At 38.6% G+C, this 16,676-nt stretch overlaps 1 protein-coding gene across 16 annotated transcripts in view; it reads left to right on the forward strand.

Annotated features, from left to right (window-relative positions):
- The first annotated feature begins 1,364 nt into the window (after window positions 1–1,364).
- Window positions 1,365–16,676, forward strand: part of scrib (scribble planar cell polarity protein) — a 73,205-nt gene continuing 57,893 nt past the window's right edge. For 9 of the 16 annotated variants that reach the window (XM_089462302.1, XM_089462305.1, XM_089462307.1 and 6 more), the window contains exons 1-3: window positions 1,400–1,621; window positions 2,823–3,362; window positions 12,474–12,591. In XM_089462302.1, coding sequence (XP_089318428.1) covers window positions 3,201–3,362; window positions 12,474–12,591 — 280 coding nt within the window. In that variant the 5' untranslated portion in view covers window positions 1,400–1,621; window positions 2,823–3,200. Of the gene's footprint in view, window positions 1,622–2,822; window positions 3,363–12,473; window positions 12,592–16,676 lie in introns of all 16 variants that reach the window. The other 7 variants (XR_016268592.1, XM_089462298.1, XM_089462299.1 and 4 more) reach the window with 3 other exon arrangements.

Here is a 16,676-nt window from a genome sequence, read left to right on the forward strand (position 1 = left end):
TACCCGCCCACACAATTGTGGAGGCGCCTTTCGTAAAATTAGCAAAGCAAAGAGTTGCAGTTTACTTGCCATTTAAGCGCCGCACTCGACAGCTGTGTTTGTCAGTGCCAGCAACAGCAACAGCAACAATAACAATGCCAAGAACAACAACAACAACACTAAACAAACAGCGAGACAAACAACAATGTCAGCGCTGAGGTTGCATTTGGATTGTTTGCACTCGCCGTTTGTTTTCCTTATTTGTTGTCTCTCAAGATCGCTTGGCCGTGCCCAAAAGCAGCAGCCCAAATAAGCACCTGCCTCTGCACTTGTCACGCCCCTTGCCAAAAAGAAGGCGCCACAGCGTTACTAAGCCCAGCGCAAAGGTTCTGTGCTGTGGGAAATGTTGTATTGTAAGAGATTATAAAACTAATCTATTTATATTTTGTATTTATATTTTGTATAATTTTGCATAATGAATTCAATTCAATTAACAATAAACATGCTCAATCAGTAGTTAATTTCTCTTAATTCATTTAATTATTTTGACATGTTATTTAATAAAATTTTTGAAAATAGTCTCATTGAATTATTTTATAACTTAAACATATTTCCTACTATTATTTTATTTTAGACATAACCTTTTTTAAATATTTGAAAAAACGCGCCAAAAACTCTGGTCTGCGTTTCCCAGCACTGCCGATGTAGCACAGCCAACTTCAAATAAGGAATTTACATTAGCGCATCAGATAACAGTGCCTTTTTGAGCTCACCGCTGTAACTGTGAAAAGAATTCACAGCTAGTTGACACAATAGGTTCTTGCTCAAATTGGTTAGCTAGGTTGATGGTGTGACGTCACATATTTGTGAAATTTTGCCAGCTTGTTAGTCTCTCTGTGAAAAAGATATAGGAGCTTTATTTATACATTCAGAGATTTTTAAAAGCAATAATGATTTGTGTATCAATCAGTCTAAATGCTGACTAATCAAATATCTTACATACATATTACCACTAACCAGAGATATTACCATATTAGTGATATTACCATATTAATTATTTATTCCCTCAAAATATATATTTTGAGCATATCTTCATTGTTTTCACATTCTTGGAATCTTATCTGCGTTAACCTGTCATATACAATAAAAATATTCGTGCTCGTGCCTCAATTCAATTATATTAACTTTGCCAATATGGAAAATTTGTACAAGCAAAACTGTTAGGCTTCATTGTAAAATGAGCGACTTTAACAGTATTACCACTGACCAGTGGTATTACAGCATATTAACAGAGAGCCAGCTTAAATTTTGAAACTTTTAAACAGAAGTTATCGAATATTTTCTGCGCGCATCACGGCCACACTGCTCGATTGAAATAAATTATTTTTTGTGTTGCGCCACGCTGGTCTCACCAAACAGTTGCCGAATTGTTTTTGTCGCGAGCGGTTGATGTGAGCGGGCGTTGCGCATTGAATATTTTTGTGTACGTTTGTTTCTTTGAGTAAACGCCATTTGTGTGTGTGTGTACGCGCGTATGATAGTGTGCGCGCCTGTGTATGTGCATGCTAACGAGTTGTTTTTTGCGCCTCTGTACAGTTAATATTCATATTTTGCTCTTAACCGCACTGCACTCGAAGCAAATGTAAGTGGCAAAATGAAGCGTGCGAAAAAAATTGTGCAAACTGGCGCCGAACGCAGCGGCGTCGCCTTTGCCTCGTTTTGTATTGTAGTCGGCGTTGTGTAGCTGCTGCCTAAGCCCAGCATTTTGTTGTTGAGCGGCGCGCAGTGTCTGTTTGGGCATGTGTGTGTGTGAATTGAGTACGCGCGTTTGTATGTGTAAATTCCAAAACACGCTGCACAGTGGCACCAAACACGAGCTAACAATCATTTCAGTGCGTATGCCCGGCTTTGGAAATTCAAATGTGTGAGTGTGTGTGTGTGTTTGGGTGTGTCGATGTTGGCCGTGTTTATAATTCTCTTTATTTCGATAAAATTTTTGACCCAAGTGAAGTTTCTGTATGCATGAGTGTGCGTTTGTTTATGTGTGCGTGTGTGTGTGTGTGCGTGTGTCTGTGTGTGTGTGTGTGTGTGTGTACTTGGTGCGTCGCTATTTCTTTTGTTGTTGCTTTTCATCATCTACGCTTTGGGCCCTCTTTTACAATTCTCTCATTCTAAGCCTATTCGCAAGCGGCTGCCGCGCACTAGTCAAGTGTCATTGTGACTTGTTGTTGCTTCGCTTTTTCTCGTTATTGAGTGTGTGCGTTGTCAATGTGTGTGTGAGTGAGTGTTTGTAGTAGAAGAAGCAACAAATGTTGCGATTGCTTCGTTTTTGCGTTGCCAACTATGAAAACTTGCGAACGTGATAAAATGTGACCAAAGTGCGAGAAGAAAAAAGCCGGACGAAAACAACAAAAAAAAAACAACAATAAAAAAAAAAACAAAAAACAGTAGCAGCCTCAAGAAGAAGACAAAAGTGCCAATTAGAATTTATTATTATTCATTATTTTGCTTATTACTCTCTTTCACTCATTCGCACTCACACACATATCCATATGCACAGTCAGCTCATGGTAGGCCTGAAGTCGCTCTGCGCGCTCGCACACGCTACTGCTCTCTCGTTCTGTCTCTGTCTCTCTTTGGAGTCACAACAACAATAACTGTTAGGCAAGGACAGTCGATAGCAAGGCAAAGCAAGGCATTTTTGACGCGTGTGCTTCAGCTGCTTCCTCTTCTTTTGCGCTGTCTCTTACGTTGCGCGTAACCAATACAAATGCGAATACAAATACAGAGACGAACACGAATAGTGCAAAGTTAAATGTATTAAATTCTTAATTCATTTGCAGTAAATAAGCGCAAAATGTTGCCAAAACGTGTGCGATAAAAGTGAAACGGAAAATAAAGCCAACAAAAGTACAACACCAACAACAACAAACGAAGAAAATAAAGAAACATAGTGCAGGGCCAGGCCAGCAACAAAGACTGCGCGTGCCTGTCTCTGTCTCTATCTGTTTCCGTGTGCGTGCGTGTGTGTGTGCGCGTTTGTATATTTGTGTGCGTTCGCAACAGATGCTGCAAACGCTACGATTTAAGTGTATGTTGTTGTTGTGCAAAGACAACAACAGCAACAGCAGCAGCAACACGAGCAACAACGACGAATAAAACGACAACAACAACTATCACGAAAGACGTCATCATCAGCAACAACAACAGCAACAACAACCATGTTCAAGTGCATTCCAATTTTCAAAGGCTGCAACAGGCAGGTGGAATTCGTGGACAAACGCCACTGTTCACTGCCCCAAGTGCCGGAGGAAATTTTACGGTACTCGCGAACCCTCGAGGAACTCTTTTTAGATGCGAATCACATACGGGATTTGCCAAAGGTCAGTATAAATATTGTTGCATGTGTATGTGAGTTGAGTCTATGTATGCTTATATGTTTTTGGTAACAGCTGTTGCTTTTTGGTATGACAGTTCGCACTTTGGAAATTAATCCTTCAGGAAATCGAAATGAAGTTCAATTCAATTGTTATTCTTATTAAGTTTATACATAAATTATTTATTTTATTATTATTCTTTATATTATTACAATGCAAAATGAAACGGTATCCTACAATTTTGTAGTATAACTTGTATTTTCCCAGCACTGATTTATGCTAATTATAAATTGGGTCAATGGACTCTGTTAAAATGCTAGGATTAAGTTTTTTCTTGCGGGCATGCAAACGTGCAGCATCCCCTGGAAGATGATCTTTTCACATATAAATGCGAACCGCTGAAGTCCTGCTAGCTACCTAGAGCCCTTCAACCCCTTGCCAACCCCCTTTAGGTTTATTGTCCGTCATCGTGTGCGCTGGCCATTGCATCGCCTCCATTCTTTCCAGATAGGTCTGCCAAGACAATGATTACAACAAAAGACCTCCGTGGGCCTCAGCTCGAACGGAAGTCTTTAATTAATATGGATGCACAGTGGGGCGCGGCTCTTTTACAATTTCTGCTCATTCCACTTGGGCCAAGAATGTCTGCGGCATGCATACATAATTGAATCGCCAATTACGCAACATGCAAGAAGATGACTACATACATATGTATATAAGTATGTATAGATATGCCTATATATGTATATATAGAACATTTAGCTTAAATTGGTTACATGCATATGCTAATTATGCAGCAGATCAAATTATGAGCAAGTAAAATAAACACTCGGACGTTTCTGATTTTTAGCGTTTTAAATTAAAATAATTTATTTAGTTGAACTAAGTTACATTTAATTATTTAAGTTCTTGATCGGAAAATATTAATTATAGTTCGGAATCCAAAGGGAAATTCATCGGCTCAAATAATTTCTCTGTCCCTTATCAGCGGTTGAATCATGTCGAATCATGCGAATGCTCAGAAATTATTTATTCTTTCCCCTCGCTTCCGTTGTATATGCAGCTGACTAAAAACAAACAAATCAAACAAACAACAACACTGACAACAACAAGTAGCGCAATCTATAAACAGAAAACAAAGCGTTGACATAGCAACAAGTGGTGCTGGGTGCTGGTTGGGGGTTGCCTGGTTGCTTCCCTTGTACTATATGTGTATATATACTACATATGTATGTATATATATCTATATCATTGTCCTGCTGATGTTGACTAGTTGCAAAAAATTAAACAGTTTTACAATAAATGTCAAAAAGTTACACTCAAAAGTTGTTTTTACCATTTTGTGGTTTGAATTTCGATAGCCATTTGAATATAACAGGAAACACGAAAAAGAAAGATCATTTAAACATACCTTAAAATTTGTATATGTGTATTTTATATTTATATAATTACGCAGAAGCTTATCGAAAGTTTACCTTTAAAATCTTGCATCATGTTGGGTTTTTTATTGGTTTGTTTAAATGCTTGAAGCAGAAAATGAAAAGAATATTCGACACACGGTGTGGTATCTTGAAAAAAAAAAAGAATTAAAAGTATTATATGATATTTGAAGTTTTATGTATAGTTAAGCAATACCGGCTTTCTTTCAAATTTTATACCATATCAATGCAATGCAAAAGGTTTCCGCCATTTTTTTGTCAGTCAGTTCAGTCATAAACATATATATATAATAACTATGCTTGCCTTACACCTACAAATAAATGTTCGTATAAATATGCACTAGACTGACTGAACTAAGCAGTTCATAGCAACTTTCAACTTAATTATTATTGATTCGAACTATCTAATTATAAAGTTAAATTTTGTTCTCGCAATCTCTTGTGAGGGTATCTCATCTACGGCATCTACTCTGCTCTTCGCCTTACCTTGCTGTAATTTCCATTCAGTTGTTTACCGCATGTCATGAAATTGTAAAGTTTTCCAGTTTCCATCTTCTAGAGCTTCCTTCGCGGTTAGCCGCACTCACTAATGAACTTCTAATGCAAATTTGTGTTCCTCGTTTACATCAATAAAGTGCACAAGAGGAGCAACAGCATTTACTAGACCAATGGACTCACTCTTTGCAGGCAGGCAGCACCTCCAACAGCCGCAGCAGAGGTAGCAGTAGCAACAACATGTTGCTGACCGATGACAACGACAACAACAACAAGAGCAACAAGAGCAGCAACAATAACGACAACAATGGACAGCCATAATGATGATGTTCCTTCTCGTTGCTCTGTGGAAGTTCGTTTGGATTCCAAACCAACTGACAGCGTCGGATGTGCTATTGGCGTTGTTGCTGTTTGCTGCTGCTGCTGCTGCTGCTACTATTGCTGGCTGCTGCTGCTGCTGCTGCTGATACTAGAAGCTTTGATCGGCCATCAACCCTTTAGGTCTTTGAGTGCGGCAGACAATTTCCGCGTTGTCATAGCGACAATAAACAACATCAACGACAGCAATCTGTGCTTCAATTGTATTGCCACTAACTCGACGACAATCTGCCGCAATCTTGAGGTCTATTCACGTCGCTTGTCGCTTTTGCCAGCTGGAGATGAGCAGTTCAGCACTTTAGCTCTTCGAATCGACCAACTATGCATTTAAATATTTGTTTAAATTCTTTTTTGTATCTTCAACTATAGTCAATTTGGTAATTGCTTAGACAGATTGAAAAGAAAACACAAATACAAAAAAAAAAAAAGTATTTTCAATTGTTGGGTTTTTGGCCTTTCACATCAGCGCTAAATTTAGCAAATTCATTGAATATACGAAAGCATCATAGATAGCAGCTATCGCTTTTGCTTTGTTATAATTCGATAGTAGGAAATTCCTGACAATTTGAAGACTGGTGAAAAACTGTTGGAATTACAGTTCAAATAAACTTTTCTGATGAGCAGTTGAGCAGTAGTTACGCATTTCAAATTGAGCAATATTTAAATATTTTTAAAATTTTATTTTATACTTCAGCTACTACTTACATATATAAGAATATTTGTGGTTTTGGCTTTGGAGTTAAAGTTAGCAAATCCATTTAATGATCGTTAGCTGCTATCGCTTTTACCACACTTATCTGTCGATAGTAGGAAATTGCTATCTTTAAGACTGGCTGGAATTACATGCCATATAAACTTGTATTTGCTAACTTTGCCCTCATGGTAGCTATAAACAATTTTATTTTTATATCTAATTACAATTAAAACGTAATTATTTTAGTAACAGAAGTCTGAGAGCGAGTAAAATGTACATAATTAATTGCTCTCACGAGTTATTATAGGCAATTATTTCGTATGTGTCAAGTGGCATTTGAATGCGAAATGTTCTGTGGTATTTTGCAATTGGCGGAATTTCATTTGTGGCTTGCGGGCGGAACCTACCTCAAGTGACTTTCATTGAAATTTTTAACATTTTCACTTGAGTATAGAATTGGGTTGTCCACCTCGCTGGGGCGTACCCCCATTACGTCGCCCCCATTCAGCGCTCTTTTCGTTGACTGCCAATTAGTCACGCCCGCCGATAAGATATCAAGTAATCGGGTCTTATCGCCTGCCGCTGCCTTGGGGTCTGGTCTCCAGGTACAAAAACCTACAAAAACCTGAGCGCCTTCCCGCTTGTCTTTTGCAATTCGAAACGTCGCGCCGTTGTTATTGCAGGTGCGTTATTTTTTTTTTCGTGTTTTTGTTTTTGTTTCTGAGAGAACTTAACCGGCTGTTTGTCTGTTTGTCTGGCTATTGGAACACAATACCAAAGCGTCGGCAATGACATCATTTAGCAGCAGCGCAGCCATGAAAACAACAACTAAATATCATTTAAAATGGCGTCGTCGTACTCTGGCCTCTGTCTCTGTCTCTGACTCCGTCTCTCTCTCTACAAGTCTAGCTAAGCCCACAAGCAAATGAAACTTAGCTGTAAGCTGGCCCGATTGATAGTGTCTCATAGTGGCCGATAGTTCTGCTTTATGTTGTGGCCGAAATTCGAAGTGGATTTTATCTATTTGGCTTTTGCAATGGGTCACAGTTAGCTTGCTTTTTATTTATTTTTACTAGCAGCGCACTCAACGGCTTGCTTATATAAATTCTTTAGAGCTGTCGAGTCGCTCAAAACCGGTTCCATAAACAGACATACAATAAATGTTCTCAAGCTATTTCAATTAAATGTTATACCCTGTAAATACAAATGTACCATATAGGGCTTAATTGATCGTTCCTAATATGTAAAATATTAATGAATCAAATTACTAAAATGTTTGTAGTTCCGAATTTTGTATATATAATTTACAATTCGTTGCCTCTTCAATAATTTGTTCAAAATAATTTTATTAATTTCTGATTTATTATATATATATTTATAAGATAAATAAAAAATCTTGATAATTATTAATTTTTTTATATTTAAAATTGAGCTTCAATTACTTTTAAATATTAAGTATATGAAGTATTTATTTATTTTATTCGTATTATTTTTTTAAAGCTTTTTGTAAACATTTATTTACGATTCGGCGATCTTAAGCGTTGCTTTTTTATTGATAGCAATAAAATCTTTTTTATTTAGAAATAGTTGTTTATATTTAAAATATTTTCGTCTCTAGTTTGAGGTGTGCTCGTATTATATTTATATCGGTATGTGCTATACATAAATAGATTAGTTCTTAATCGTATCTTTTCTTAGATTTATGTATACATATTTATATATATATATATGCGGCCTTACCCTCCAACGGCAAATGGTTTTATGTCTCAATGATTTTCTTATCTTGTAGCTTTGTCGCAAATTTGATTGATCGATAATAAAAGTTGTTTGTTTTTGTATCACACAAAGCAATGTTTATATTTATATTGCCCTTGTTAATTTGAAGATATCTGCTAGTCGAGCGCATACTTTGGAAATATTTGTGGCCGTTTCTATTTGCTGAGTGCAGTTAAACAATAATCCACTAACTGACGTCAACAAACCGCTTGCACTCGAAACACACTCAGCGAGAAATTAGTAGTGGGGAAATTTATCGATTTGTTTCATCTAAATTGCACAACTAACAAGCAGATACACGATATAATAGACAAATTACTTTGGGCTGTCAGTTGTTGCTTGCAAACCAAACCGAGCTGTCGCAATGACAAATGCTGCGTGCTGCGTGCAGCTTGCAACTTGCAACTTGCAACTTGTGGCTGCAGCAGCTTTAACAAGAACAATAGGCGAAGCCATTTGCTGCTCTTTTGGGTGCGTTGCCTGCGCGGTTCGCCTAGGAAAATGAAGATGTACAGAATGGAGCAGGCGCACAGCTTCGGCCAGCAGGCAGAGTTGGCCTAGCCTGGGGATGGCACACAGAGTCGGATTCACAGACAACGTATTCGTAAGCTGGTGTATCCATGTATCTGTGCCTGTGTCTGCAATGTTGCAACTGCTGACACTTGGCCAAGTTGCAAGCACACATACGTGTCTCGCAGATATACACATATGCATGCACATAGTTTAGTGGCATCAGCCAGCGGCCTTTCCATTTCAAGTGTGACTCGTCTCGCAGCTCTGCTCTGTTCTAGCTCAGCTGGTTTTCGCATTTAGTAGATGCGTCCTGCAAGATATGAGCGAATCGTATCTAGAACTCGTTTTCCGTTGCTGATGTGTGTGATTGTGGTGTGCTGTGAGCTGCGCTGTTTCGGCATTTGCTGCTCGCCCAGTCATTTGCAACATGCACACCACCAACCAACGCAACGGATGTGTGTGTACGCATCTCTGTGTATGTATGTATGTGTGTGTGTGTGTGTGTGTGTGTTTGTCCATATGTGTACAAGCAGCAAGATACATTCTGCTGATTACACTTGCAGATACATTATAAAATTACTCGAAATCAACCAAGCGCACTGCATGGATGTGCAGTGTGTGTGAATGTATGTATGTACGGGTATTTAGTATCTGCGTTTGTTGTATTGTTCTGTTTTGCATTGTATTTATTGTATTGTGTTGTGGGTATTTACATTCATGTCATGGTTCAGCGCACTGAGCGCTGGCTCGAAAATATGTTTGAATGCTCTGGTTCTGAATTGCAAACTTAAATATAACCTATGTAGACAGATAATCAATTATTAATTTTTTTACTAAAATTTGTTGCTGCTAACACAAAATAAACAAAAATAGATTTGACATACATTTTGTAAACGTTGTTGTAGTATAAATTAAAGTCCAGCTCATCAAGCACATCTCGCACTTCACACACGTTATACGGCATACAATTAAACTACATCCACATGTAAAGCTATTCAAATTGCTGTCGGGCTGTTGCGAAATGGCTTCAAAATGTTATTTCAAGCTAAACCAAACTAATTGCTTTGTCAACTTTGCGTATGAATGCTTTGTGGATTAAATGCATGTCATTTAATGCCTGGCTCGTAACTAGTTTGTAGGCATCGAGTGCAGCCTCAGTAGCTGGCTGTGCGACGTCATGGGCCTACGTCATATGCGTGCCACGTTTTGCCGAGTTGCAACCTATGCGAGCTGGCGCAACTTGTTGGCCTGGCCAACACACAACCTATTCAGCCAGCTGCTGGCTGGCGATTGCTGGGCGCCTGCTCCAACTAGATACAATAGTAAAAGTGTGTTGGCTGCCTGAGTGAATGCTTGTCGTGAGTCGCGAGTGAGTGAGTGAGTGAGTGGATCTATATATGTGTGTGTGTTGTTTTTGTCTGTGTGTATGAGTAGTGCGAGTACCTTGGCATAACTGGTAATGCTCGTGCAATGTACGTGTGGCACGTAGCAATGCCGGCCGGCCGGCTTGTAATTTATGGTCATGCAAAAGAGCGACTCGCATAGATACAACAAGCTGCTGCTGCTGCTGCTGCTGCTGCTGGGCCGTGGGCCGTGTGCTGTGGACTCTGTGGGCTCTGGTTATGCGGGCGGTGGGCGGAGGGTGGCCGGCGGAGGCGTGGGTCTTTGTGGGCCGGCAGCACTTGGCTAAAAGTTTGCAATTCGCATTCGTTTTTATTGTCATCACGTCTTGTCCTCCTTTGGGTGCATTTTGCTTTTATTTTTTGCATTGTCGGCTATTGCACCGCTCTGTTGTCTACGAGCCACAGGCCCTCTCATACCTATTTCATATGCAATTTGCATGACTGTATTTTTGTTCTTGTCTTTTTTTTTTTGTGTCTCTCGTTTTGTTTTGTCTTCCTGTATTTTTCGCTCGTCGCTAGCTTTTGTCCCTGACAGATACAACTTTCTGACGCATGATTTGTTGAAAGGCCTTTCGTTTCTTATAAATAGGAAACAGAAACTGGGACAGTGTAGGTGCCCGCTTGCAAAAAGACAAAAAAAAAAAAAAAAAAAAAAAAAAATTAAACAGGAAAACGTATGCCATTGGGGAGAGTCAAAGTACTCTGCCTTTAGCGAAACTGACCAGAAAAAAAAAAAAAAAAAAAAAAAAAAAAAAAAAATGCATTTACTTGTGTTTTTTTCTTTGTGCGGGTCGTTTGGGTAAATTCATAATGATGAAACTTCATAAATAGCACAACGTTTCACAAATGTCCGTTTTATGCCTGGATTCGGTCTATTTGTTCATGGTTTATTTATTTTTAAATGTAATTGCATATTTTGAATCGTTCTTTATAAATTTTATTAAATATTTATTAAAAAAAAAAAAAAAAAAAAAAAACATTATTATTTTAGATAGCAACGGATTTGCCTATTCATTAGAATATTAATTTATTATTTATTATATATTTTCAGCTGCAATTGCATATTGCTCTTTTTTCACTATATTAGATACATATATTTTATTTGTATTTTTGATAATAAAGCCTAAGCATTTATTCATTCATACATATTTATTAAATATCATATTAAAAATTAAAATTTTGTTTCAAGTGATAAATATTTATGCTTTGTTCAAAATGTTTTGATGTAAATATATTTGCGCATGAATACAATTCAATTCAAGCAGTTTATTTTATTTAAATTCTGATTTAACAAAATAGAAAATAGAATTGACTTAATAGCATAGGAAATACTAAATACTGAATAAATTATTTTCAATTTTTTAGTGTAATTATTTGCACAAATTTCATAGAAAATTATATCCATTGATGTTAGCATATAAATCATTTGCTTTGTTGCTAAAACCTCACCTAGAACAAAGTGACACTCCACTCGCTTCACATTTATTATTCTTATTCTGAGGCGTGAGTACAACTGTTCAGCTTTCGCGCAAGTTGACAGTTAGTGAGGGCTTGTTTTTTACACCTTTCTGGCACGTTGAACTGGGTCATCAACTTTATCGAGTCACGGCCCCAACAGCGACACACTCATACAGTACTTGTCAGTGCCAGAAGTATTTTGAGACGAGCGAAAAAGTTAATAAATTTTACGAGTACAACTATGAATTATTTTCATTATTGTTATTGTCGCGACTCGCGAATGCGACTGCTGCTGCTGTCTGTGGTGTGGTAGGTTCTTTTTGGGGGCAGAAGTAAGAGGAGTGACCCAACAATGGCCGATTAAAATCGCTGGCACAATGAAAGCAGCAACGCCGCCCGGTGCGGCTGTTAACCTTGAGGTCTATGACTCACTGACTCAGCCAGCCACTTGGGGGCGCTGCTTTCTTTTCCAAGTGCTGAGAGATGACTGTGCTGTGTGTGGATGGGTGTGTGTGTGTGTGCTCCACATCGCTAGAAGGTCAGCCGAATGTTTATGGCTGTGATCGGTCGCGACCCTTCACTTTGGGAAAGTACGAGGAGCGCCAAAATAATTTATTGTAAATCGAACGTCAAAATTGATGGGGAGCCCGGAAAATCGTGATTTTCATAAATGAATTGTTGGCGACATGTCGAACGAAAAGAAAGCAACAGCATAGGCAACTTCTAGCAGCTCGGGATGCTGGACCCGCCGGATGGGTCACGGCGTTTACAAATGACAAACTCTTTGAAATTTATGACCACGAAAACGAACTCGAAGATGAACAGAAACACGTCCTAACGATTGCGGCCTTTGTTTGCCAAGAGACTAGAGAAAGGCTTTAGCTGCATTGTGTCGTGCCGTTGTCTTAACCAGCTATTTATTTTGTTTCTCATTCTCCTTCTTTCTCTCTCTCTCTTGCAGAATTTCTTCCGATTGAATCGCCTGAGAAAACTGGGCCTGAGTGACAATGAAATCGGACGCCTGCCGCCGGACATACAAAACTTTGAAAATCTGGTGGAGCTCGATGTTTCACGTAACGGTAAGTCTCAGCATGCAACAAGTGCCGCATAATTATTATTGACATTGATGAGTTGCTGTGTTCGCTCGCTGTGTTGTGAAAGCTCCAGATGCGCTACTCAAACGATCGCGTTAGCACGCGCCCATCAATCGAACTGACTGACAGACCACATGGCCATTTGGCAATACAAATGAAGTCGCTCAATGCCTTGTGGAAAACATTTGTATATCAGTTCCAATTGCACCTGGCAGGTGACACGCTGCTCTCTGGCCTGGCAGTGAGCGAGCATCTTGCATCTCTCAGCTCGCATCTCGTGTGGTTTGGCTTTCACCCATTGTTATCCGGCAGCAGCCACAATGGCACTCAGTAGCCCACATAGACTTTGACCCATTATACAGACGAGTTACGGCAATTGTCCTGCAGTCTGTCACTTACACTTGGCCATTCAGCTTCCATTATTTTTAACTTTTGCACAAAGTGCATTAATGGCAGAATAATTTTCGTGGACGAAAAAGTTGTATTTTATATTCTCGCAATACTTCAATGAAATATTGCACGCACAAGCAGTCGGGCAGACAGCTGAGTTTCGGAGTCGGGGTATCGTATGCGGTATACCCACATATGTATGTACGTAGTATTTGTTTTCTGCTTAAGCGAGCATAAATCCGTAAACACTAATCAGTAATTGGAGTCAAGTGCAGTGCGCGGAGCAGCGCGTATTAAAAATAAAACGAATACATGCACAAATGCAATCATATACATGTGTATTGATAGAAGAGTCGTTTTGAGTTTGGCTATCGAATACCCTATAAATATTATTGTTGGAAATTTACGAGTATTTGTCAGTAAATAACAGAACTCGGAGTCTCTTATCAACAGCATAGTAAAGAAAGTTGGCCTGTCAAATAATAGAGCCTTAACTAGTTTATAATATGGTTAATCATTTGACATTAAACTATAGCTATAAAACTTTTAATGACTGGTTATTAAAAGAGTATAAAGCGATCAATTTATTCCATTGAAAAGTTATTCATTCATTCATGTCATTCATTCAGTCAGGGTCGGACTTCAATTTCTTTGTGCTGTAAAAAAATGATTTATGAGGCAACAAAAATAAAATTAAAATGTTTCTCAAACTGCACAGCAGCAACAGCTATATAAATATATCTCAACTAGTATGGAATATAATTCTCCTAAATTTGGTTGCCTCAAAGTGTTGTAGTTCGCACCTGAGTAGCGTTGATAAGAACTGAATTTTTTATTTTTATTTATTTTATTTTATTTTTTTTTTTATGACGTTGCATTGCATTGTTGTTGTTCTGCCAACTTAATGCGGCTTCCTATTTCCGCTTTGGCCCCGAGGGCCTTAAGCCGAACCTGAACTGGCAAGAAGTATTGCATTACCAGTTTGTGCCAAGTTGATTGCACCCATTAGCCGTGTTTGGCCTGCATTTTGCAGCAGTAATGCTGACCGTGCAGCTTGTTTCTGTTGTGCTTGCTGCTTATGCATATGACCCACAAATGATCTGCAAACACACCCAAAGCAATCCGAGTGAACGGGCGGCCATTTAGAGACCGCCAATCGTCGCCTTGTGCGGGAAACTCGAGCTGCAACGGCTCCAAGTGAAAGGCCCTCAGCGACACAGATGTTAGTTTTCCAGTGATTTGTGGCCCAAGGAGAGCCAGAGACTCTCAAACAGCCGTTTGTGATCTCGGCATTCAGCTGGCTTTATTTTTCGCATGATTCGGATAGTTGTGTGTGTGTGTGTGGGTGGGCGGCTGTGGAAAAAGCCTTTCACATTCAATTACCTGTGCTCAAATTCAGTTATTACAATTATTATTATTTCAAGGCAATGTCGCTTGATGGCTTTGAACCCGTCATAGGAAAAACCGCAATGGCAGGTGCTGACACACCTTGCTATATACTCACATGCACCCGCACACACACACATACGCTTATTTGATTATATGGCAAAAGGTATTTTTTATAACATCCAAATTGGTCAGCGCCAACAGAAATATTTCAGTTCCCAACTGTGGGGCATATTGTTAAAATAAGCGCGCTTGATTTGTTGGCTGGTTGGCTGGCCACAGCAATGGCAATGGCAGTCACGGTTGTGCAAGTGTTGGCATACACCAACAACTACAACAACAACTACACCTACAACTACGACGAAACAAGCTGCCAAGCGCAGTACGCAAAAATATAGTATATTACGTATACGCCCGTTTGCACTTGACAAAAGAATTGGACGGCAGCGACAGCGGCGACGTGCATTGAATTTGTTGCTGATACTTACAGTGGGTGATTGGCTGCTAAATGCATACAAAAATTGCATTGACCTACATAAAGTTAACTATTCATTTTGAACTATGAACTATGCAATATTTGAATGCTTTTTCTATGCAGCTTCTATAGAAATCAAATTTATGTAGTTTGTTGTAGTAGTAGTAATATTACTAGTAGTAAGGGAGAAGTAGTAGTGTTGTAGTAGCATATATAATATTAAAATAGTAGCAGGAGAAGTAGTAGCAATAGTGGTAGTAGTAAAAGGATTAGTAGTAGTAATAACGTTAAGTAGTAGTGGAAGGAATAGTAGTAGTAATATTCCCAGCAGTAGTAGGAGCTGTAGTAGTAATATTAGTAATTTAGTTATCAGCATTATTTATGGTAGTAGCAGTAGTGTTATAGTGTTAGTAGTACTAACGTTAAGTAGTAGTAGAAGGAATAGTAGTAGTAATAACGTTAAGTAGTAGTGGAAGGAATAGCAGTAGTAATATTCCCAGCAGTAGTAGGAGCTTTAGTAGTAATATTAGTAATTTAGTTATTAGTATTATTTATAGTAGTAGTAGAAGGAGTTGTAGTAGTAATATTATTAATAGTAGTAGCAGTAATAATATTATTAGTGGTAGTCGGGGTGGTCGTAGCAATATTAATATTTCTACTAGTAGGAGTAATAGTTTCAATAATAATAGCAGTATTAATATTGCTAGTAGTAGTAGTAGAAGGAGCAGTAGTTATACTAATAGATGGAGTAGTAAAGTCATTTTAATATTATTCTACTACTAGTATTGTGATTGCAGTAGTAATATTACGATTGCTTAATTCCTCTACTCTATTACTCTTTTATAGATAATGATCTCAAACAGTTTTAGCTTACTACCCATACGTAATGTTTCTGAATATAAATAAATAAATCATTATCCAGAAAAGAACTTAATTACTTTGTGGTTTTTCCAGGGCCACGCACTGTTGCCCCTCGACTCATTCCCTCTGCAAGAGAAGTGCAGACTAATGCAGAGTTTGATTAGAGATTATTTTGCCTTTGACGGCAGAGAGGAAGACCTAGCAGTGTTTGTTGTCGACTCGCTTGTTGATACCAATCAGAGTATTACTTGGCAAAAATTACAATACTTCAGCAAAAATGTGAGACGACAAAATCGATATTTACTTCGCGTTGTTCCACTGTGCACAGCAGTTGCTACACTGGCAATGCTAATAAAAACATTAATTTGTATAGCTGTTGCGGTGCATCAGAGTGTGCATTGGTGTGCCTTTGCGTGTGTGTGCGGGTGTGTTTGCAATTGTGCAGGTGCTGCGGACGTCGTCGTTAGCAGTGGCGAGTTGGTACGAAACGTAAATCATTATGACAAGTTGACCTGCTTGCGAAACGTGCACTAGAGGGCGCTGCTAGCTGTTAGCTTTTGCTACTCAGTGCATTTCATGTTTTTGTATTATTTTTGTTTTCTGTTTTTCGCAGTCGCGCTAATTGTTTGTTTGTTTGTATTGCTTGCTGTGTTTTCTACTTCTAAAATTTCACAATTTGTTTTCGGTGCAGTTTGCGCTGTTTGTGGCCACTTCGTGCCTTGTTTATTAATGCATAATAATTTTTGAATTTTTCTCAAGAAAACTCACAGCTTGTCCCACAGAGCTCCTGTCAAAGCGGTTGTCCGCTGATAAGGCCAGTTAGTTTATTTTTCTTGTTTAACTGAGAGTAAATAAATACAAGTGAGAAAAACAAAAATCAAGAAATTTGCATACATACACACTTAAATATGTGAGTGAGAGAGATAGGGACAGAGACAGAGATAGATTGAATTTAAAT

This window comes from Drosophila arizonae, chromosome 2 (assembly GCF_054131065.1).
Source record: "Drosophila arizonae isolate 15081-1271.41 chromosome 2, UAZ_ARI_1.0, whole genome shotgun sequence".
Taxonomy (NCBI): Eukaryota; Metazoa; Arthropoda; class Insecta; order Diptera; family Drosophilidae; genus Drosophila; species Drosophila arizonae.